Source organism: Pelecanus crispus, chromosome 5 (assembly GCF_030463565.1).
Source record: "Pelecanus crispus isolate bPelCri1 chromosome 5, bPelCri1.pri, whole genome shotgun sequence".
Lineage (NCBI taxonomy): Eukaryota > Metazoa > Chordata > Aves > Pelecaniformes > Pelecanidae > Pelecanus > Pelecanus crispus.
Genome location: NC_134647.1, coordinates 55,844,414 through 55,868,926, shown reverse-complemented (window position 1 = coordinate 55,868,926; position 24,513 = coordinate 55,844,414). Strand labels below are relative to the sequence as shown.

Sequence of the window (24,513 nt, the reverse complement as noted above, 5' to 3'; positions counted from 1 at the left end):
TTGGCTAATCTGATTAACTTCAGTACTTGTAGTGCAGTCCAGATCTTGACACATTTCCCTTATCACAGTGGCAGCTTCGACCACTGTTACATTTTTTTTTAGCACACAGAGTTATTTATAATTCTAATGTTGCCTTCTTCCTTTTTGTGCAAAGTCTTCTTGCAGGTCTTAAGTCAACCCCTCCTTCAAGTAACAGCTTGAGTCCTTTTGCAGGTGCTAGAGTAATTGGAAAGGCTAATAGAGGCCTGTATACATAGATTAGTATGTGTCTGTTTTCTAGTTCTGGCTCAAAACTCTTTTTTTGCAGAAAGGAAGGAAAAAATACCAAAAAACCTCGATTGTGGAGACTCTACCTTTAGCAGGCTGATTCTTAGCATCCTGTTTTGGTTTTAACTATTTTTTTTTTCCTTTCCTGCACTATGAGGAACTCTGAATAGGGGAACTTTCTATCTGGTGTAGCAACCTAAATGATTTTCTGAATTTTTGATGGCTGTAAGAGTAGAAATGTTTTGTTCAGGAAACGGACCTTATTACTAAAGCAAGTGGCTTGGCTTCTAGCACTGCAGGATCACTCACTGACTAGCTAAATCTCCACCCCTTCCACTTTCTTCAAGTTTTCTGCAGTACTTCCTCTGCTGGGCAATAAGTTATTATAATAGGCTCTCTTCCTCTTTCTGTACCTCCTCTCGGCAGAGTTGTTTGTTCTGGTGTGTGGTCGGTCCATCTAGTTAATCGTGCTGCCTGTAAGAAACAAGTGAACAGAGGAGGGAGAACCTGCATCAGAGATAATCATATGAGACATGAGTAACATAAGCACTGATAAGCAAAACATCTAGTCTAGGTATTTGGCAAAGCAGCAAGTGACAGCTTAGTACTGAAACAGCTTGCTTTGTCAGAAAATCCTGTAGCGTCTACTCCATTAAAAAAGAAAGCTAGTTTTCTGCTAAGAAACCTTTGTTCTGGTGCATCTGGCTTCTGTTATGGGAACAGTGATTGTGACCCTTGTAAGGAAATCGGAGTTGGATCTTTATCAGATTGCTCTTGCGAGCGCCCTTTAAGTAGCTCTGTTCCCCTGGTGACGCTGCTGGCCCATGGCTGTCATTTTGTGGCACTGTTTGATAGAATTACTGACCTTCTCTGACCTTGATTTTATATTTAGAAAATTACACATTCCTGTGTTTGCATCTTCCAAGGTCAGAATTTTTGTCTGAGAGATCTTTCCACACCCATTCAGTGACTAGCATGGTCAGGACGCAGGCCTTATTCCAAGGAATATGGCCATATCTGCAGTAGCAGTATGAAGGGGATCTGTCATTCCAAGCTTTCTGGGTCTTGCTTTGACAAAAGGCAGTTTCAGTCTGGGGTTTGGCTTTGCATTGCACTGTGGTGGGATTTTGTTGTTGTGAGTTGCTTGTTGCTTAATGCTAATTGTGAACGTCACAGGAAAACCTTTTCTCATCTCCCCGCTGCTAGATGACTCGGAAAGTAGTAGTAGGAAGAGTCTGGGGGATAGTACTGCTAACTTGCAGTATTTCTGCAGTTGCAGGCAGGCTGAGAACGTGTGGGTACAGGGAGCTGTTTCAAGGACAAGCAGAGCAGAGATTTTTGGCAACGCTGCCCACTGTTTTCTGAGCACGAGAGTCTGCTCTGCTGCAGGTGGATGCAGGATTGGGCAGTGCCGCTGTGCTTGGAGTGGGGCAGGGCCCTGAAGCAGACAATATCTTGACTGGTTTCCCCATGTTTGGCAGCTGTGGCCTCTCCCAACTTCCCTCCCCTGTGCCCCAGTGACAGGGAGCAGAAGCAAGACCATGCCAGGGAGAGAAGCAGAAGTGAGAAGGAAGGGAGTTGGGGTAGGGGTGCTCCAAGGTTTAGGGAGGAAACTGGGCCTTGCTACTTCTTGTGCTTTGTAGGTTTTTAAGATGGGTGTTTTTGACCTTAGGTCTGTTTCACATTGTGTGCCCAGAAGGGATATCGGTACCTCTGTATGAACCAAAGTACTGCTTTAACTCTAGTGCCTTTTGTTGGGTCCTGATGGTAAAAACAAAACAAAACAAAAAAAAAAACCCCAAACAAACAAACAAACAAAAAACCACTAAAACAAAAAAAGCCCCAAAACAACAAAAAAACGTACAGTGGCAACCACGGCTTGTTTGCTGTGCGTAGTCAAAAGTGGAGAGTGCTGAAGTTGGCTATTCCAAAAGGACAATCTCCTTCAGCATATCCTTTCATGCCCAAAGCTGTCAGGATCTGTGCAGCTTTATGTGCTTCTGTGCCTCTTCAGTGAGCACTGTTTTTCTCACCATGCGCATAAGTTTGTGCATGCTTTTACATTGCATGATACAGTTTTTACCTCTTATCTGCAGGGTGGCAACAGGAGGACCTCAAAGCATGCTAAACTCAAAGCAGCAACAGCATGGCAGTAAGGGGCTTCTATCCCAACTCTAACCCTTAGTAACTCCAATCCCCTTGCCAGGTTTTTGACCTACCTTTCTTTCCAGCTGGATCTTCATAAATGAATTTTAACTCAGATTTAAGAGGACTTCTGGGGCTGAAGGCAAGATCCGAGACTGCAGAACTGCTTCTGAGACTGCAGCAGATATCTTCTCAGGATCTCTCTCTTGAGACTAATCGCTCTTAAACTAGTGAATGGGGAATACCCATAGGAAACCTTGTAGCAGGATGAGGTCTGAGAGTTTTCCAGAAGAGGCTAAATGCAAAAGTTGAAAACTTGTCCCTTTCTGAGAATGGGCTGCCCTTTCCTGTTTCCTTCTGCCTCCTTTCAGAAGTTAAAGGAGACCCTTGAGACCAGGGCAGAGGAAAAAGGGGAGAGTACACACACATTTAGCTTCAAATCTGGGAACAGAGTGGTGATTTGAGTCAGTCAGAATTTTCTGTTGTGATTTACCTGTGCAGACCAAAAGCTGTTCAGAGCTCTGATGGTCAGGATAAGCTGAACTAAACCTTGCCCATTCAGACTTTGGTTGCTGTTACTCCTTGCTATACTGTGGAATGGTACACTGTAGAAGCGCTTTCTGTGGACTAGAAACAATAGCTGTGTACTGCTTTAAACACAGAACAGAGAGGCCGTCCCATCCCATACTTTGCATTCAAAGTATGACGCATAAATGGGAGCCTTGAGACATGGGAAGGAGTGTTTGTAAAGCTAACCAGAGAATCCTGTTCTCCCTCCTGAGAGGAGGTGTAGGTGTGGGAGTCGGAACCCGGGAGCCAGAGGGAAGTCTGGTTAAAATCTGTAGCGAAATAGCTGAGACCCTTCTCACGTTAGTCATCAGACTGTGTTTTTTTCCCCCTTCCTCTGTTGAAGCATCTTCCAATCAAAGTGAAGGGAGTGTTGGGTTGAGGGGGGGCGAAGCAAGACCACTAGGAAATTCTTCCCTTCGCGTTTTAAATTAAAACCATCTGCTTCCTTCTGTGCATCTCCAGATGATATCACTTGGCCTGAATAGGAAACTCCCATGAAAATCAAACATCTGGAAGACTGGTTAAAACAGTCTATAAGGTGCATTTGAAGAGGCTGTCCTATGAATGTGCCCAAGCAAATATAGTACAGCAGATGAGGAGATTTTTCCAATAGGCCAGACATATTTTCCAGAAGTCTTTTGAAAGCCAGAGAGAACTAAGTATTGGGAGGTAACTTCAATGTAGTTTTGTGGCAGAAGAGCCAAATACGCAGCTTTTGTGAGTCTTCTACTTTCACTTCGTAGCGTTAGGTTGTTAGAGTGAATGCAGCTCTGTAGATTCGTGGATACTTCAGATTTGAATAAATACCTTAATTTTGTTTTTATGTCTCTTGTTTAGCTTCATGAGAGCCTGAGCTAAGGCAAATGCAGGCTGGAGCTGAAAAGGAGGAGGGAAAAAAAAAAAAAATGGGCTGAGCTCTGACTAAAGTATTTGTGCTGGAAAGTAGCCCAGAGAGAGTAAAGGAGAAGCTTTAATTAGAAGCAGCTGCATAGCTGATGCAGCCCACAGGACATTTTCCCATTTCAAATTCTCTAGCTTTTAGAAATCATGATTTGAATTAAGTTGTATGTGAAATTTGTCCTTAAAAGATTAAATTCCTGTTGAAGTAGGTTAAGAGACCTCATGTGCTTCCAGAAAGTGCCAGAACAAACTTCATCTTTCTGTTTCTGAGTGTTAGATGGAAAACTGAGGAGGAACAGTGGCTTTTATTTGGAAAAGATTTGGTTTCCCGTTCTGAGCATGTCATTTGGAGCTGACACAAGCTGCTACAATTTTAAGCTGCTCTGTAGACAAGTGGCGCTTTTTTTTTTTTTGTTCTCCTAAAGAGAACTTGAAAGAGTAGGTTGGGATGAGAGCAGAGGAGGGGTGGTGGGAAGCTGGTGTTGCTGTTGAGGATAATCATATCCTTTAAAGAAGTCTGGACTTAGACCCCGCTTTTTTGCTGCTTGCCTCTAATTTTAGAGAAACAATGCGGTGCCTAACATGAATCAGGGGCAAATATTTGCAGTTTTGTCTACACCAACGTTTAGAACTAAATTACTAGTATTTGTGCCTAGAAATGTTGATGACAGGAGACATGGTTGAAAATCTGGACTGTAGGTTTTTTGTTCTTTAACATTAAAAAACGATTGCACTGAGTTGCTGGAGGGGAAGATTGCATAACTGTGTGACCAAGCACTTCTCCAGGAGGCGAACAAAATGGTGGGTACAAGGGCTGTATATACCTGACCTACCATCTTTCCACAGGCAGTCACGTTCCCTCTGACATATTCTGTAAGGCTCTGTCCTTCCAAATATAAAGAGCTAAAAGTTAAAAAGAGCTTTTGCTGTTCCCTGCTGGAGTGCTCCTTCATGTTTTTCTGATTAGCCTCAAAAGATACCGGAACAAGCCCGGTCTTGGAGTGCTCTTCAACTTTGTACCAGAACATTTGTGTACAAAATGCTGGGCTGTTTGTGGGTGATGGTTGTGACTGTTGTCTTAGAGCACAGGTCTCAGCTTTCCTTTCAAATCATACCAGCAATACTCTTAATCAGTGTTTAGGCTCCCTCCCCCTGTTACCTAGGGGCAACAGTTAAATGCACCTTCCCGTATCCCAGAGTGTTGGGGAGGTGGGAGAGAAGGCATATTTTGGTGGCTTATTTCCTTGTGGGCAAAACATGAGATGTTCCTCTAGAATTCCTAGTTTGTTTTGGAGCCTTTCAATGAAAAAACACTTTAGGACTTATCTTTTAGGTGTGTTTTCATTTATTTTTTATTTGTTGGAGTGGTGGGTGGTGTTGGAGGGCCTCTTGTTTGCCGGATGGGATGCCCTAGGTGCGGTTCTGTGAAGTTCTAGTTTGTTGCTCTTTCTTTTGTGATAAAGAGAACTACAAGTGCATGGCCTGTGTCTGCTGCTGTTAGTCTGAGGAGCTTGGTGTACTGCTGACACGGAAGACAGCTGAGCTGCCGAACCCCCCCATCACTGGTGGTAGTGAAACCAGAAGAAATGCCTATAATGAAATCTTGTAAGCCTTCTGGGACTGAAGTTCCGTTTGACTTTGCACATTCATCAGCTGCCTATAGATGTCCAGAAACATGATTTAATTCTAGTTATCCGGACAGTCTCCGAGCAGAGCTAGCCAGCGCACTCTGTACAGGCTTGAATGCCGTGGGAGTCAAGCTGTCCTCCAGCTTCTGGCACAGCTGTCTTTGCTGGGTGCCAGATTTCTATGTGATGGAGCTCCTACAAAGCCATGCTGTAGCCCGCTGGTGTTTGGACTGATTTCTAACCCGTATCGAGGAAGGGTTTGGTATGTTAAAGGAAGCCTATAGAACTGCTGTGGTTTAGGCCCAGAATACCCAAAGGTTGCCTCCCGTGTGATGTGGCAGCAGCTCATGCTGACCGACAGCCTTCAGCTGCTATATCGAGGATGGCAGAAGAGGCAGAGGATATTTTGCAAATGGTATTGTCTCAGCATTTGGTTTCTGTAACTTTATTAATCCTGCCTTGCCTTTCAAAAACTCTTCTTTCATGTCTGTTCTTGGGCACAAAGTTGAAAGTATTAAGGTATGGTGAAAGGAGACTAATTTGGGTGTGGGGAGTGGTAAATTACGATTATGCACATCTATTATATGACTTGCCTACTTTAGACATATGGCTAAAGCTAGTTAATAAATTTTAACATGAGAAGAAACAGTTGTGGTCATCTAGTAATGACCTCTTGCGTAACTGGGATAATAACCTCTCTGAATAGCTGTGTTTGAACTAGCGTGCATACTCTTTCTGAAACAGCCAATCCTGGTGTTCTTTTAAACAAGCATGAGTGATGGAGAAATTCCACTGCAACCTTAAATGCGTTGTTCCAGTTGTTTCTCTCCACTGCTGAGAGGTTCTGTATGTGTCTGAAGATAAAGATATTACCCTATTTCTAATTTGAATTTATCTAGCTTGAACTTTTAACTGCTCAGTCCTGTTATCCCTGTACCATCTGGATTGGGAATTATTGTTAAATCTGAGCTTCTTTGTGGGAACTTACAGCTTTTGATTAACTGCCGCTTTCTCTTTGCTTTGATAAATAGATTGAGCCACCTGAGCTTTTCATTGTGTCAAGAGTTTTCTATTAATCATTACTGTTGGCTTCTTTGAATTCGCTTCAGCTCTTCCTTCTTAAAGAGCAGACGCCAGGACTGATGTAATGGTCCGGTAATGGTTGTGCCATGCAAGTATCAGGTGTAGCATAATCTTATTTACTCCTACTTGATATTTGCTGTTTGTACAACTAAAGTATTCCTGACCAAACTGTCACACTAGGAATTCACATTCAGCTGACTGTTAGGAACACCCAGAGCAAGTCTGTCTTTCCCAGATCAGTCTCCTGTTTTGGGGAGGGTGCTTTATATGTTTTGTTTCTAGAGATATGACTTCTCAGTGCTTAAAGTGCACTTTGCATGCTGACTGCCTTGTTAAGCAGTTAGTGTTACTACTCTCTATCAAGAACTTGTCTTCTCTCTTACCTATGTGTTTGACCAGCATTGATGTCTTCCATTGTTATTCATGGATAGAACTGTTGAATAGCATAGGAACAAAGGCAGATCCCTGCAGTATTCTGTTAAAAACACAGCTTCATGACTGTTCTTTGATTTTTAAACAAAATTTTAAGGCCTATCCAGTTAGGTGGTGGTTTTGGGTTGGTTTTTTTCAATCCAACATACACTTTTAAATGCATAAGGAAAAGGCAGTCTCTTTACTGTTACATTCTTTTCTCAGGGCTAGCCAGAGACTTTGTGTGCATTTCTTACAGTTGGAATCTCTTCCCTTTGGATTTGAGCAACTCATTGATTTAATAATTGCACCTATCGTGTTCTGGAACATAGTGCATCTAATATTCACCTCTGAATTTTTTTGCAGTGAAATACATGTCCTCTCAGGCTATGTGTATCTTGGGTGCTTACCAGTTAAAGCATGCAGCTATGCGCTATAGAAAAAAAACTGCAAGTGGATGGTCCTGTTTGTATGTTAGGTGTTATTTTTATCCAGTATAAAATCTTGCAGCTTTCTGCTACCTGAAGGAAGTAAATGGAACCGTGGGTGACACAAAGGTGGGGTTTGCAGGCTTGCTTGCCTGGGTCCTGTATTGCTGGAAATTAAATGGAAAATTCGTAGTACAAAGGCCAGTTAAAAGATGGATTACAGCTGACAAGTGTAGTCAGACTGTATTGACATAAGTTTAGGTTAGAGAGAAATAACTGCAATTATTCTGCAATCGCAGATCTTTGTATAAAATATTACCCTAGTTGTAGATAGTGTGTGTGTACTTGTTTTTCTGTGGGAGACAGAGGAACAATGACCTTGTCGTTAGGGTGCTAGTCAGGGGCGTGGGAGACCTGACTTCAGGGCTTGCGCTGCTAGCTGAGTGCAGACTTCAGCATGTCACAGTCCCAGATGCACTTATCAACAAGAGGATAACAGTATATTCTTCCTGTCTCACGGGAGTGTTGTGGAGAAAGATCTGCTGCAGATCTTCAGGCCCTCAGACACTGCATTTGTGCAAGGTTTATAAATATTTTGGAAGATGAATTATACCTGGTGTTAATACCTATTACTGAAACAGCTTGATTTTCTTCTAAAAAGGGATGCTTATTAGAATGGGAGTAGGTGCAAGGAATTGTTACTCAGCAGTTCTTTAGCACTTAAGCTTTTACTGAAGTTTTGAAGGGAATTGTGAGAACAAGTTCTTGCATTTGACATAACTCTGGTTGTATGCAGTATTTATTTTGTAATGAGCAATTTCACAATTTGAACTTAAGTTTTCAGTGGTCGCATTTGGGACAGTACCAGAGGAAGGCCTTGTTAGATCTATGATGTTAGCATTTAGGTCTGTTAGCGTTACCATTAGTTATGGCAAATTCCAAGACTCGCAGTGGCTGTGGGACTTCATTCCTGGTATCTTCCCAGGACAACAAGGCTTTGGGTGAATGTGCCGTTAGTAATTTCTTCTCTGTTGCAGGTGTCGAGAAGGCTTTCTTGGAGACTACTGTCAGTACAGAAACCCCTGTGAAAGCAATACCTGTAAGAACGGGGGAACCTGTGAAACTACGTCTCTGATAGGAAAGGCTACCTGCAAATGTGCTCCAGGGTTCACAGGAGAGGATTGTCAGTACTCTGAATCGCACCTCTGCTACGTGTCCCAGCCCTGCCTGAATGGAGGAACTTGTCATCCCCACAGCCAGGAAACGTACGAGTGCGTCTGTCCTCCAGGTTACACAGGTGGGGTTCTGTGGTTGTACCTCCAGACTCTCTTCTTTGTGAATTGCTTCATCCTGGAATGTTTTGGGGCAGTCTTAATACACTCTCAAACTTAGTAGCTCCAGCACAGGAAATAAGAAGTCATCTAAATGACTTCATGACCAAAAAAAGCAAAGTGGGGTAGGGAATCAAACTCCATACCCTTTACATGTAAGCAGAAAGACATTTGGATCTTGTCGGGTTGTCCATGTGGGAAAACTGAGTGCAGAGGCTACTCTGGAGTGGCTGTTACACTTTGAATTGAGAGTCTACCTTCTAGAAAAAAATGAAGTAAATTTGGCCAGCCAAATCTTTTCTATGGGAAAATTATAATCGGGTGCCTGAGGGGAAGCATGGAAACTCACATCCTTTCATTCTTGAAGGGGGATGTAGAAGAAAAGTGACTGTCAGTGTGTAGTATGATTTCAGGTCATGGCTTATTTTTATAAATCACAACATTCTATATCTTGCTGTTACCCTGTAAATAAAATGACTTCGTACTGTAACCACAAATTGAGTTCTGTTTCAAATATAATACTGTAAAAGGCAGACGTATATTTTCCTGTAATAATTTTAAGTTTTAGTACACCAATCATTTTGAGGTAGCATGAAGGAAATACTATTTTCCATAGAAATAACTTTTCATTAATGGAGTGCTCTGTCTTGATCCTACAGGAAAGGATTGCCAGTGGATTGATGCCTGTACATCTCAACCTTGTGCCAATGGAAGTACATGTACTGTATCTGGAAATAAGTTCTCCTGCATCTGTCTGTCTGGCTACACTGGCCAGAAGTGTGAGATAGATGTGAATGAATGTGCCACACCAGGCCTTTGTCAACATGGTGGGACCTGTGTCAATTTGCCCGGCTCATACCGATGCCAGTGCAAGCCAGGCTATACAGGGCATCGCTGTGAGAGCGTATATGTACCGTGTTCCCCATCACCCTGTATGAATGGAGGAACTTGTCATCAAACAAGTGACTTCACCTTTGAGTGCAACTGTCTGCCAGGTAAATGATGCTTCTTCAGAGTGCTTGGTTTTGTAGTCTTATCACTGCATTCCTGTCTGTGTTCCTCTGAAGGCTTCTTTTGGAGTTTGTGTGATACTAGTGTAATGTAAGGTTGAAGGGAGAAATCTCAGCAAGGCAGGAAGCTATGCTAGGATGTTAATTTCTGAGTGCCAGGATTTCATAACGTGGAAGGGAAGAAAAGGGAAGAAGGCTAGAAATGACAGATTTCTTTGGAACCCAATTAGAGGCAGAGAATCAAATAGGTAAGAACTACAAGGTAGGTTCAAGATTAGGGTGTTATCTCCTGATGCCCATTTGGAATGCTAAATTCCATGAACATAAACCTCTACAAATACATAGCTTTGTTTCGGTAAAGGCCACAGTTAACTTCGGTGCTTGAATGAAGATGAACATTTGTCTTTTTCTTTCTCAGTCTTTACTCTTAAAACATACTAGTTTCTATTCCCTTCCCTTTTCTCCTCTAGTTCCTCCAAATCTTAAAAGAGATCATTTCCAACTCGCCGTGCCCTTTTTGTTCTGTAATTAAATTACCCTTGCTTTTTTTTTTCTGATGCTGTTAGCTGCCCTGAGTTCATCCGCAGCAGGGCTGACAATCATGGGCTGTATTGGTTTTGTGTGTCAAGCTGTGCTCCAATCACCAAGGCACCCGTCTCTACAAATTACCATATGTCACCTGGTTGGGACCCTGGTGGTCTCATCCTGTCCTGCTCCTGCCGATCCACTTGTCATCCTGGCCACAGGGCAGTGCTAGTCGTCTTTGCACATCAGTTTTTTTTTAGGCTGATGTTTTTTTACTGAGTAATTCAGTCCATGGGAAACTGATTGTTTGGAAATGCTTTTGACTAGACTTCCTAGTTAAGTGTATTGAAGTTTGGCACATGAGCACTTGGTGTGTGGTAATCTAGAAAAGTAAACTCTCTTCCCTTAAGCATTTCTTTGTTGCTGTTTATGTGAAAGATGTAGCTGTCATGTACTGTTTAGGATGAATGTAGAGTGACTGCATTCTCATGAGGATCATCTGGAGTCGTAGGTGTGTGTAGAAAGAGCATTTAGAACTTAACTCTCTTTTTGGAGACCTTTGTCTTGAGTGTTTGTTCAAATGACCTTAAATGTACATTGCCAACCTTAGCTAGTGCCTGCACAACAACTTTCTGGGTTGTCTGAGCAAGCATGTGACTTTGAAGAATTCAGGAAAGTTGATCTTAAAATAGAAGGATGTATCATCTTTATTTTTGTGTGAAAGCAGCCATTTGTAACTATGCTTGAAGAAACAGTGCTTGTACATACAGGGTCTTTGAAAATGCCATATCTTAACTAATAGTTGCTCTCAGGGAATTTGCTGCTTTTCTGCTATGCATCTTTTTAAAAGGAAATTGTAAATGAAGTAGCTCTGGATTAACAGGCTTGATCTGAAATTCAGAATTTTCTTAGTCAGATCTGTTTAGCCTGCTTAAGGAGTTTAAGATCTCATGCCGAAGCAGCGTGGTGGGGGAAGAGGAGAGGAAGATGAAGTTTGAAGGACTTGATCCTGTAAAGCTGATAAGACAGCTTGCTTTTGTGATTCTGTTACAGGGGCACGAGACTGGGTAGGAGCACATTTTCCCTTTAGACAAGCGTGTGGGCTGGCTAAACTATGGTCAGGAAATGAAAATGAGATTACTATAGTAACAGTTACACACCCACACTGCTCACACACGTTTTGGGTTATTAGCTGCTTTTTTGGACTTGTTACACAACGTATATAGTGGGGGTGAGTTAATGCAGCTTTGAGAGCCTTCACTTCTGTATTTCCTGTATTTGTTTAAGTTGGCCTTGTTGTTTTGCTAGCTTGATTTTTAAAACTAGTCATTTGAAAAAAGAAAAGAAAAAAAAAAAGGTTGGACAGGCCAAAATGCTTACGTTAAACTCTTTGATAAAGGCAAGGCACCCAGCCATTTCTTCCTTAACAGTCAAGCATGCAGCATGAAATTTCTGAAGTGTTGGAAAAGGTTCTGTCTGGGAAGGAAAGGTCAACAGAGAGAGAAGAGAAATGGTGGTCTGTCACACCCAGGGAAGATGTGAACAAGACCTTCTCATCTGGAAGAGAGTGCCAAGAGTATGGACTAGAAATTCCTCTTTAGACTCCTTCTCCAAATTGGAGGAATGCCGATGATACTGTGACTATAAATGGAATTGCTCTAGCCCTTCCTTCTGGACTGGCTTAAGATGTTACCATAGCTCAGCGTTATGGCTGGAGAGGCAGGACGCAGTTACATCTTGAACTGCTAGACTACTTTTTGATATCATTTTGCATCTTGTGACCTGTGAAACTGCTTTGAAGAAACTGACTGTGCACAAGCAGCAATTTAAGCATAATTAGGTTACTCCTGGACTGGCCCTGAAATAAGTTCTTGTTTCCTGTCAATGTTTTCTTCTTTGCTTTTGAGTGAATTTCATTTTTTGTAACTATAGATACATGAGAATGAGAGCTTGAAAATATGGAAAAAGCCTACAACCTCAGTTACATGTCACAGCAGCTTTTTCTACAGTAGTGCGAGTACTGTTTATCCATACCGTAGTCAAGCTGCTATTTTAAATTCTCAGGTTCTCATTTCACTTGTGGATTTACACAAACAAATCTTGCATTAGATAATTCATGAAGTTGTGCGTTAGAAGAGGTCAGCATTTGGTGGCAAGTGTTAGTGAAGAGTTATATATACTGTCAGTATTACATCTGTGTGAAAGGTAACTTTTATTTTCTATCCATCTAGCGTAATCATTTCTCCTCTGGGCTTTGATTTAGATAAAAAGATTGTAGACAAGTGAGCATGTTAGGTCAGTTGTAACAGATGGTTGTAGTAAAAAAAAAAAAAATACTACTGTGAAAGAGACTTAACCTGAAGCATTAGCAACTCCTTTAAATATAAGAATGAGCTCGTAGTTAAAATATTTGACAAAAAAGGAGTTCATTTGGCAACTAACCTTTAACGGAATGTTAAACAAGTCAATAGAGGAAGTTCTTAGCTGGGAAAGTGATTATTCATTGTTATCCATCAAAATAATTACCCATTAACTAAGATAAGGACCCTAGGGAATTCCAAGGGCTTGTTCAGGAAACGATCTGTCAGGCTGGAGCAGGCTGTTTATGAGAGTTGGAACACTTCCTGGGAAGAGGAAGTAACCTCACGCCGGTTTGTAGCGGACCGTCACGCTGCCTCACGCAGTGAACATCATGAATGGGGTCTAGCAGACATACTGAATTTCCTGTGGTGGGGAAGATGCTGCTTGCTGGGATTCAGACATGAGCCGCTTCCACTGGGGCATGAGGTTCTGCACGGTGGCAATCTTGGGATACGAGACAGCATGTGTGCCTCTGCTCTGGGTGAGCTGGCCCTCTTATGTGGAGTAGCCCATCTCACATTTACTTCAAGAAGCTGAACTGTTGGAGTTGCATGCAGGCAACTGCTGTTGGGCACCTGGTATGCCGAAACTTACTTCAGTGTTAAAATGATACAGGTCAGCTTTAGCACTCTGTGTCAAGATCCCTAAGTTCTAGTCAGCAAGCCCTAAATCTGGCAATAACTTGACATTTTCATTCAGGTATAATTTCCTGCCTCCATGCATAATTGGTCCTGTAGAAAGTCTGAGGTGTCATTTATAGGTTGAAATAAGGCTAAGGATTAATATTTGGAGGGAATTGGATATAGTGCTCTGGAATGGGCTGGAGATTTCAGATGACGTAGGAGTAAAGTTATCTACTTGTATACCTCTGCATACTAGAGGAGGAACAGCATGCTGTTAGTGGTGGGTGGGAACACTTTTCCCCTTGGGGTTCTCATTCCTTAGTTTGCTGTGCTTGGAACTACAGAGCAAAAGTCAAGGTATGTGTTGCAAACTGTTCTCTTGGAGGGAGAAAGCAAAGGACAATGTGTGAGTCCCAGCGCAGGGGGGGAACAGGAAACAGTGTCAGGTGTCTGAATCATAGAATGATTTGGGTTGGAAGGGACCTTAAAGATCATCTAGTTCCAGCCCCCCTGCCATGGGCAGGGACACCTTCCACTGGACCAGGTTGCTCAAAGCCCCATCCAGCCTGGCCTCGAATACATCAAAACAGTGAACTTTCTGGAAAAGAGTCAGGTTATGTAACTGCAAAATCAGATCCTGGGACCCAGCTTAAGAAAAACTCAAGTGTCTCAGAGCAGCTTCGTGCTTGTCGTGCTCAAATGTAGGTGTGTTGGCCCAAACAACCATGACTCTAAAGGACCGGTTTTACAAACGAAAGCTAAACTTCATTAGGACAGTTGTATTTACAAATTAAGCAGATCACAGTATTGCGGTGTAGGTTCGATTTGAAGAGGACACAAAAATCTTGCCTTTACAGCTTTTAGATGTTCTGAAACTAAGCCAAAGTTGTTCTTCAGAGTAAGACAAATTTAAAGGGAATTTGGGAGTTGGGAAGTTACCAAAAAGGAAACTTGTGGTTTTTTTCAGCTGTGCACTCAAAATAGTGTCATCTTCACCGTTTCAACTCTTCCTGATTCCCTTTCCCTTGGAGATGTCTTTTGACGGAGCACGCTTGGCTGTGTGTCGCTTCTCTTGAACCTTTTACTACGTAGCATTTTTTTTTTGTAAGCTCTTTTTTGTTTCTATTCTACTATCACTAGTGGTATCCTCCGGCTTTTAGTGTGGGGTTAATGGTTTTCTACATTTGCATGAGACGCTTGAGGACCAGCTGTTAGATGGTAATATAGCTGGTTAAAATGTGAAAATGTGCAATGGCGTGGTGAGGTTTTAGTATTGGGGTGACTTCCATGCTTTATGACTCAAAAACATTGGGCCGCTTTAAATTTGTGTGCAGTACAGTGAGGTATTTTTAAATAACTGTGCTGTCAGGAATTTGCTTACTGGAAAGGGTAGGTCTTCCTATCCTTTCAGCTCAGACAATATGAACTTAAACCTTTCAAGTTTTTGGTTCTGGGTGCATTTCCATGCTGATCACGTTGCTGGCATGAGTGCAATCTGTGGTCAGTGGGATGACTCTCCTCAAGCTGAAAAGCAAGCTGATAGGACGCTGCTGTGTTTTACAGCTGAGCATTTGGTCATGCATGGTAGGTTTATACAGTTTTAAATATAGTGATCTGATACTAGTTCTATCCCTTGGTAGTTGTTCCTCAGCACCTTTTTGCTGGGAAGGTGCTGCTGTGATGATTAGGATTCAGACTAACTAAGGTATATTTCCTCTTCATTTTAGCCTTCCCTACTGCCAGAAAATTTGCAGGATCTTGGGTGAAGGTGGGAAGGGCTTTGAAGGGAGAGGGTAATAATGCGGTAATAGTGCAGGTATCTTTTTTTTTTTTATTTTGAGACTGTTCTTCCTTTCTGATGGATGCTAATGCACTTGATACGGATTAGCAACAGCACTCCGCTTCTGACTCTTACCTGTAGTATTGGAGAAGTTCAAGAGGTGGGAATGCATATGTTATCATCTCAAGTCTCTTGAGAGTAGTGGTAGTCTGAAGAAGCTGCTTCAGAGCTTTGCAGTCTGTCTCATCTGCCACACAGCATGATTTGCGTTGGACCAGATGTTGCTTAAGGGTCTGTGTGACTTGACACAGATGTTATGGAAGAGTCTGGAACAGGGCATCAAAAGTAGAGGGGTTAAAGCATAATTCTGGATGAGAGGACTGTGTCATGTTAATATTACATTCCAAAGCAGTGAAGAGGCAGAGCCAATGTTTTAAATTAATGCCTGTGTTCTGGAATCATTTACTTCATCCACATTATCATGCACTCACTTGTGCTTTGATAAATAGCGCTCTCATTCTCATCCAGCAGAAATGGCAGGTTTATTTAATGAAGCATGAAGTAAATCATCAGGGGGAATCAAGAGGAAGGCGGATTATTGATGACTCCCTTCCCTAATGTCCCCACTTCCCTCTATATGAAAGGAGAGGGAGATCTAGCAAGGATATTTTGCCAGCATAGTTATGTTCATTGGGAGTCTTGATTTTCATTGGGGAAGGGTATCTGGTTTCTCCTTCTTTTCAGTCAGGGCTTAGTGTATAAGCATCTCTTGGGTGGTGGCTGATTTCTTGATTGACTGACTTGTCTAACACTGAAGAGGGCCAAATCAGGACTTTGGAAGCTCATCTTCAAAGCATAGAACATCTTTCTTTGACGTAGCCAAGGCATATGAACTAAGCTGAGGTTTTCATGAAGCAAATGCCAGGTACTTTCTTGCCATGGGAAAAACTTGTCCTGGGTGGTGCTCTAACTGCTGCTTGGTGGGCAGTGATGAGTTTACTTCATAGAAAACTAAATCTCTTGGTCTTTACTTTGTTTGCTTTGAAGGACAACGCTCATTAGTCACTTAAAGAAAAAATACCCTTGTCTTTTTGGTGGTGAAAAAGTGTTTGGCCATCTACCCACAGCAGTAGTGTTCTAACTGTGTAATCTGACCTGCATGCTATCAGTAAAGGCACTCAGCAAAGTCTCTGGTCAGCTGCTACATTGAGGTTCATCGGGTTTAGGTTAACAGGGCAATTGTTTACGAAAAAAAAAGAAGTGGGGAAGCTGCATGAAGGGTGAATTCTCTTCAAAAGAGGCTGGAAGCCCCTTTCAGTGTGCTGTGTTTCTGCTTTGTCCAGGTTTCGAGGGAAGTGTCTGTGGACACAACGTTGATGACTGCCCAAATCACAACTGCCAGAATGGGGGTATATGCGTGGACGGTGTGAACACATACAATTGCCGCTGCCCACCACAATGGACAGGTACGTACTATGGAAAACATTCCTGTATGGGCTGGGCACACTCTACGGAATGAAATGCAGGACTTCTGGCCTTCACGCAGTGTACAACTGGAGTTGTATACGGCTGAATGCAGCTCACATCTGTGACTTGTTCTGCAGTCTGGGGGGAGATGTCAGTAGAACCCTTAAAAGAAAATTGTTTGCATCAAAGCCACCGCAATGGAGGGCAGTTTCCCATTGCATCAGGTGGTATTACTGGCTTCTGTGTGCACGGGTTTGACAGACAGGTACTGTGATTCTTGAGCTGTGATACAGTGTGACTATCAGAGTTGCACTTCTGCTTGTATGGATTCCTTTGTAAGAGGATATGTGTTTTACAAAAGTACAAAGCATGGCTTTGCTATTACAGGTGTGTGCATTAACAGTGCGTTGCTGATACATCTTGGGGGAATTTTTAATCTGGGATAACAATCCCCATGTTGATTACAGTAACACTGCTAAAGAATAGGGCAAATTTGAAAGAAGGCATAGGTGGGAGAAAGGGAGGGAAGAGAAAAAGTGTATGTATGGGAAGCTTATGTTTTTGCTACTGTTATTTTCCTGCTGTGACTGATTTTTATCTGGAGTTCTTTGACTAGCAAAGCTACTTTTGCTTCAAAAATGAGTCTGCTTTACTGTGAGCCTGTAAGGGGAAAAAGCGTGAATTTCAAGAAAGTGTTATGCATGATGTAGGGAAGCAGCTTACAGGAAATTCAGTGTCATCTTTAGTCACAGAATGTCTCCATACCTCAAAAATAAACAAATACCTCCGGTTCTGGGGTTTTTTTTTTTTTGAGTCATACTAGTCATTCTTAGCTGGCACACTTTTTCAGCTGAGTATAGTTTTGCCCTTCTTTCAAAATCATAAGTAGAAAAACAGCCCTAGAACTGGAAAACTGAGGTATGGACTCAGTTTGCATTTTTCCCTTTCATAAAGTAGATTGGGATACTTGTTTTGGAACTAAGCTTGAACTAGCTCCTCAGGTTCTGAAGAAGCTTTAGCACACTTTTCTCTGTATCTAGAAAATACTGTGTTTGAAACCAGAACATCTGTAGTGATTGGTCGTTCAGACAAATGCACTGTGAGGAGTTTGACTACTAGAGACCAGAGGTTTCATGTTGTTCTAGCTTTTTTCCTCAGAGTGCATCATTCTTATTATAAACTGGTTGTCATTAACTGCAAAGGAGGCTGCCGGTTAAGAACCCTCATTAACTTTAAAAAATTATGTATTCTTAAATGAAGTTAAAATGACATAAGAATGAAATGCATGACTGCTTGCATAGACCTTTGAAACTAGCTGTAAATAGGAGAAAATGAGTCCTCCCCTTAATGAGTAAGTACCCTTGCTTCTATACCGCTTCTCTATGTCCTTAAAGCCCACAGAAAGTGAAACTTGCAAAGGAAAACATGAAGAGAGCTTGGGTGTGAAGCCAAGAACCCTTCAGTGACCCCTAAAATCCTGCTCCATGCCGCAGAAATTATAAACCTTGTTATGGCTTCTAGTGTCTGTCATGAGTAAATTAATCTCAGGCTTATTCCTGAAGCATAGAGGATATGATGGATCATGAGTGTGTACAGTGTGAGTATATAATCAACAGGGGATTATTTTGCTTTGTAGAGGCATTGTAAACTTAGCTTGGCTTACAGGATTTGAGTGGATGGCTGCTGTCAACTAGGGATGACTTCTGCAACTCACCTGGAAGAGACCTTGGTGGTAATAGGCTGTAATTCTGTTTGGTTTGTGGTAGATTGTCTCTCTGATTAACCATTGAAGTTCTTTGTAATGCAGTTGTGGTGGTTCTGTCTCTGAACCTCTTACGGTTCTCTGACCGACTAGCATTGGGAAAAATCATTAGACCCGTGCTGTGGCCTAGTGTTGTGCCATCTTTCTTCTGGGTGGACAGTCTCTCCAGAAAACCTTGTGTGCATGAAGGATGCTTCCCTTCGGTGAAACCCTGGAGAAAGGAACTCCCTAAGGCTTATGTTCCCATGGCTTTCTAAAACAATTTAGTGGAATGGGCTTTCTGAGAATTTTCTTTGTGGTGAAGTTAAGTTATCAGTGCAGTTTTAGATGATGGCTTCTCAAGGCCATTGACTTTCTAGACTTAAGGAATCAAGCCGGTTTGGAACTAAAACTGGTCTCAATGCTTAGGAAACAGCAGCTTGGCTGTTTGAACAATGAAAGTTAGCACCTTTGGGGACCTGAACTGTCTTGTCTGAAATGAACAGTGCCAGTTTCGGTGTTCAGACTAAAAAACATGAGTAACTTCAGAAGTAGCTGTGCATATTCATTTTGGCATGTGTTTGACACATGTAGGGCAGTAGCTCTGTGCATCCACAGGATGTCTTAGCGATAGCCATTCGTCTGCAGTGTAACTGCTGATCTGAGTGTCTCTGGAGGCTGAAGGCTCATGATGGCAATGGAAGGCTGTGTTTGGGGCCTTCTGTACGTTGCTTTGTTTGAAAGCCTGTGCAGTGAAAAGCTCTTGGCCAGCTGGCCTTTAAGAATTCATTTATTATATCTGTAATATTCCTTTTGCCCAATAAATGTGTGTGCAAGTGATGTCCCATGATGCCCTGAAATCCTGTCCAGCTCCACAGTGAATGCAGCCATGTGGTGCAAGTGGACAAATGTCTTGCAAGTCACCTGAATGCTTCTTGTTCTGATGAGGTCCTGAAGCTCTGCCCAGCAGTGACTCTGCTGTGTCATCTCAGTAGCATTTTCTTAACAGAAGCTTGTTTCTCTGAATGGACTTCAATCTCTTTCCTGCATCTTCATAGAGACCAAGAAGGTGCAGGATGTCCAGCTTGGAGATGCGAGGTGTGACACTGGGGCAGCGCACAAAATAGGGAAGGTAGATGGAGGACTGCTAGAATAGTTTGGAGAGGGATGATTTTTTTCAAGATTAAACTGTAGCTGATGCTGACAGGAGTAAACTACAATAAAAAATGAGTTACTCGGCAATAAGGAAATGTTGTATAAGTGCAGGTCCATCCTTTGCACAAACATGGTTTATAACATTGTAAATCATCTCTAAGGTAAGTGAAGAGGGAAGAGCTGAGCAAACAACTCTTTCGGAGTCTGTCCTGATAAATGCTTATAGCCCAACAGCATGGAACTGTGAGAGTGAACACTTCAGGAAATCAAAAGCTTTAGGTTAGAGGACATTGTGTACAGCTTAAAAAAAAAAAATAAGGCCCAAACACAAGTTTGTAAGTAAATGTCAACCAAAACCAAAAGGATGTTAAATTTTTTAAAAACACTTAGTGTAGATGTGCTGTCTTCATAACAGTTCTTCTGCAGTTTCTTCTTTCAAATACTTGTCAAGTAATCTTGGAGAAGTTTAAATTGGTCTGTTTGCAGTTTTAGTCTGTATTTAATCTTCTGGCTGTGGATGATGATCTAGCACGTTTGTTAATGTAGTTTGTGCTTCATGGCATGGAGAAACCAGTCCCATTCCTTGCTAGAAGAATCAAGAAGCTGTACTGCATCCGATGAAGAATAGTTTTGTGTAAAGTAATATTGAAGCATCCTTTACTGAAACAGAATCTGTCCCAATTCCTTTTGGTAACCATCTGCCTCTTGTAATTCCCTGACAGGTGGTAGGCTGGACTACATAACTATGCATTTTTTTTTTTTTAAATGTTTTTTCTGCTTGCTACTAGAATCTAGCTTTTAAGAGACTGTTTGCTTTTGGTCTAATTTGCTACTCCTCAAACTGAGCTCACTGCTCCTTTTTTGTTGAAGCGCATGCCTTTTCTTTCTCATATTGCTGCTTTTCCCGGAAAGATAAAATCTTGCCTTTCAGAAACAATGATGAGAAATTCCTGCTGTCACTAATGTTTTTGTCACCTTCAAAGTTATTGTATTTCGTATGGTTATAATGATTGTCAGCCTCATAAATTTGTAACTGGCAAGACAATCTTGGATGTGTTTTGGTGAAACTGCCCCAGCTCTTTCCTGTTGCTGAATGTTAACTGATTTTTTTTTGTTTGTTTGTTTCTTTGTTTAAGGATGACTTTATCTTGTCCCAGGCTAAATCTTTTGTCAGAACCAGTGTTTGTTGAGTCCTTTCAAGGCGCAATGTTGCAGATGTGTAACAGAGCTCACCTTTTCTTGGAAATACGTAAGGATGCTTTTGTGAAAGACTGAAGTCTATTCCTCTGTGCGTGGCAGGCCGGAGAATTTGGTGTGTTTTAAATGTGATTTGAGTCAAGATTAGCTAAAAAATCCTGGCTAATGTCTGTGCCATGTGAAGACTGCTTTATGCTGCTGTTCTGCAGCAGTCAAACCAGCCTGATGGGCTCTTTGCGGTTTGAGGAGGAAGGTGTCTTTGCCTTCTCTGCCTATTCCCAGCCACGCTTCCCCTGAGCTGGCTCTGGTATTTGTTGGAGTATGCCACTTTAACTCACTAATCTAGTAAAAAATCCTGCCTAGCTGCTTCCCCCACCCCCACCCCCGCCCCCCCCTTGTCTGGGATCAGGAATTAAAATTCACAGAGTGGTCTCACGGGAGAGTGGATGCAAAGGAAGTGATGGCAGTCCAGGGCTGTAAAGTCGTGTGGAAGGTTAGGGTGTCCTTCCACAGGACATGGTGAAACCATCTGAGGATTTAAAGGCAGCTCAGTTGTTCCAGACTACGATTCATATAAAGAAACAAGACTTTTTTTAAAAAAGTACCTGTTACTCTGTTGATCTAACCTACGCAGCTTTGTGTCAAGAGAGATGACTTGAGAATTTGGGTACTAAACTGATTAACAATATAAAATACCGTAAAAGCTTTTGTTTTTCTTGGCTGAGGAGGAGTCCTTCTTTGAGGACTGTGGAAAGTTTGCAGTGTTTTAGACGATCATCAATGAATCTGTCTTTGGCCTGAATCACCTTTCAGGAATGGCGCATAGCAGAGATTAAGATTTGTGTCCTCCATTAAGTCCTTTGCATGGTTTGCTCCTGAAGTGCTGCATCAGGAGTTGTTGGATGAGTCTCTGGGTTTGGGGGACATGCTGCGTCCATGCTCAAGTGGGTTTTGGAAGACCTACATTATAGTGCTTCAGTTGCAGGTTTGGCATGCTTGCCTTCTTTCATTATTTCTACCCCTATGGCTGGGAAGGCGAGACTCCCATGGCAGTTGTATTTATTTAGGCTTTGTTTTCCCCTGAAAAGGGGGCTCCAGTGAACTGCGTATTTTAAAATCTAGGAGACCTTTGTCTCAAGGGAAGCACAGTGTGCTAACAGCTGACTCCACCAAATAACTCCAGCATTGGGAGGTAGCTTAAGAAGCAAATGTTTGTCTTGAGCAGAAAAGCTCTTCAGGCAGCAGAGCTGTACTTTTTAATTAAAATAGCTGTTAGCTTGGTCATATGCTCTTAAACACTAGCACAAGGGTTACTTTTTCTGCAGAGCTTTAGGCAGGAATTTTCAAAGGGGCGAGTTAAGGGTTCAATTCCTACTTAGAGTAATATTTGCCTGCTACCTTGTTTTTCTTTGAAAATCCCAGCCTTAAATTCTGGGCAGATGTGACTTTTTCTTTGCTAAGAAGGGAGGATAAACATAAAAAAGCTAATGTTTAACGTTTTTATGTAAGATTGTATGCTCTGGTATTTTGTTTTTTTAAACTTTCTTTGCCAAATACCACTTTCCTCAGCTTCTGTATCACAAAGTATACAGTAACAAGTCATGCTAACTTAGTGTTCAAAAAATACTGCCTTGCTGGAATACTTAGAGGCTTGAAATGTAGAGGCACTAACTCTGACACTAGATGGCATGGATCATAAATGCTGAACATGCCAGTGTCCTAAATGACAGAATATACATCCTTGCTGCTTTCTATAGAGTATTGATTATTACCTGCCAGAGTGTGCTGTCGGGGTTGCACTCTGTTTCTGGTTGGCATGTGCATACGTAACATGCAAAGAGCAGTCTTTACCTTTGTATTAGCACAGGGAGACTGGGTCAGACTCCTGTAAGAAGTGCAGTCATCTTTCCCAGTGGTGTAGCAATGGTAGACTTTCTGGTGCCTTTCCAGACTTTACTAAAAAGCATAGTAGCCTCTTTGGTGCTGGCTGAGATCTATCTATACCAGACTTGGCAAGTTGGCTGGTCATTTGCTGTCACTACAGTAGTATCTCCAAGAGACAGCTCTGAAAGATGCCAAGAGGGATTATGATTCTTTTTCTTCCTTCATGTTTGAACAGGCAGATACAAAGGGAGCAGGGAGCATGTGGCAGGCTCCAGACCTGGCAGCTCCAAGTGTGAGTGTACAAATGATTTGAAGTGTTGGACATAAACTTTATCCTGGATGTTGTTTGTTTCTCTTGTGGTACTTGATTCTAGTGTTGTGCAGAGCAGATTGATTTCGCAGGCATTGAAAGTTACACCATTAGTTAGTACTTTATCCCATATGGATTCTGGAACACCTACAACAACCTCCTGTTTGTTTTGTGCTGCTTTCCATTTCCCAACAGCAAGCCTTGGTTAGGAGGTAGCTGTAATAAAACACCTGAGGTGTTAACAGCTGAACTGATCCGATGACAGAACGACAGTAAGCACGCTGCTGCCTCTTCCCTTGTGCCTTTGGTGACTTTCCAGGCTGAGAAATACTCTTTGTGATCAAATGTGCCAAACAGTCTCTTGTGGAACTGTCTTTAAGTTTTCAGTACATCTTGCACTAAACCAAAATAGGCTAGACCGCTCTGGTGAGGCTGGGTTGGTGAATGTGCACTGTGAGACCAGGCTAATAGGTTAACAGTTGTTTTATCTGCAGCTGACTTGTTTCTGGCAGTTTCTGTCCCTTCCCTTGTACTTAGAATGAGGTGATTTGTCTTTGGATAATTACTAAAGATGTATTGCTGAGATAGCTTGAGAATATGAAGCTTTTACTGTAAGGTTTGGCTCTAGCTGTTACATTTTTGCCTTGCGGATCTTTTCACTTGCTAGGTATTTCCCTGATTCACTGGATTTTCCAGAGGAGGTGAAGAGAAGGGCAAAATGGAGAGTAGCTTGGTGATGTGTATTTCCTTTTGGGTACTTCTCTATCCTGCTGTTGTCTCTAGTCATTTCACCTACCACTGCCATATTAAACCAGTCTGTCATTAGTGCATCACTAATAATTTTTAATGAATTTTGTTCTGTTCATTTGTATTACTGTCTCTGAAGAGCTCTGTCAGGACTGCCCTCTCTTTCCAGTAGTCTGTGGGGAGCGATTTAGGGCAGTATTTAATGGATCAGGGCATGTGCAAGTCTCTTAAAGCCCAGAGTTTTATATTTGGGGGTTGTAAAATCCCTTGTAAAAGCCCATTAGTTCCACTACATGCTTCCCAGTGTGGTTATGAAATTAAACTCTTTTTTCTACCATATTAGCCTTAAATAAACACAGACTTTACTCTGCTCACTACAATTGGAGATGCATCTTCAATTGTTCAAATTCTCTATTCAGCTCTTAAATTTTACGATATCTTGGATGGCATTTGACATTGCCCAAGATACAGTAGATCTATTAAAAACAAAACCAAAACTCCAGTACCTGAGGTTTGGGAATGGCTGCTACTGCTTTGCTGCTCTGCAGTTCTGTATTTCAAATGGGAGAAAGTGCTGTGAGATCCTGGGGAAGGAGCACTTTTTTGAGGGCTGTGATGCCTCTCACTTCTTTAGAAAACTCCCGCAAGGGAAAAATTGTTTGGTTTCAGTCCTTTTTTTCAGGGGAAACTACTGTAATACTTAAGCAGGGATGACCTTTGCTAAACACACATGCAACTGGGGGCACTCTTTGCAGATGTAAACAGTGCAGTCCTTTGAATTCTGTGTGTGCCTGAAGCCATCCTTGGAGCTGAAAGCAGCAGTCATATTCATCGGATTGCCTGCAGGGAACTGTGGAGATGGCATCGGAGATTCTGGAATTTGGATGTGATCTGAACATCACACTTGAGATCCCTTTCAGTATTACCTGTTTATTGCTCTGGACGTTGCT

At 42.1% G+C, this 24,513-nt stretch overlaps 1 protein-coding gene across 1 annotated transcript in view; it reads left to right on the top strand.

Moving 5' to 3' along the window:
* NOTCH2 (notch receptor 2) overlaps positions 1-24,513 on the top strand; it is an 88,593-nt gene that overhangs the window by 11,741 nt on the left and 52,339 nt on the right. The window contains exons 3-5 of the mRNA XM_075711205.1: positions 8,470-8,729; positions 9,423-9,758; positions 16,406-16,528. Of these exons, the coding sequence (XP_075567320.1) occupies positions 8,470-8,729; positions 9,423-9,758; positions 16,406-16,528 (719 nt within the window). The remainder of the gene's footprint in view (positions 1-8,469; positions 8,730-9,422; positions 9,759-16,405; positions 16,529-24,513) is intronic.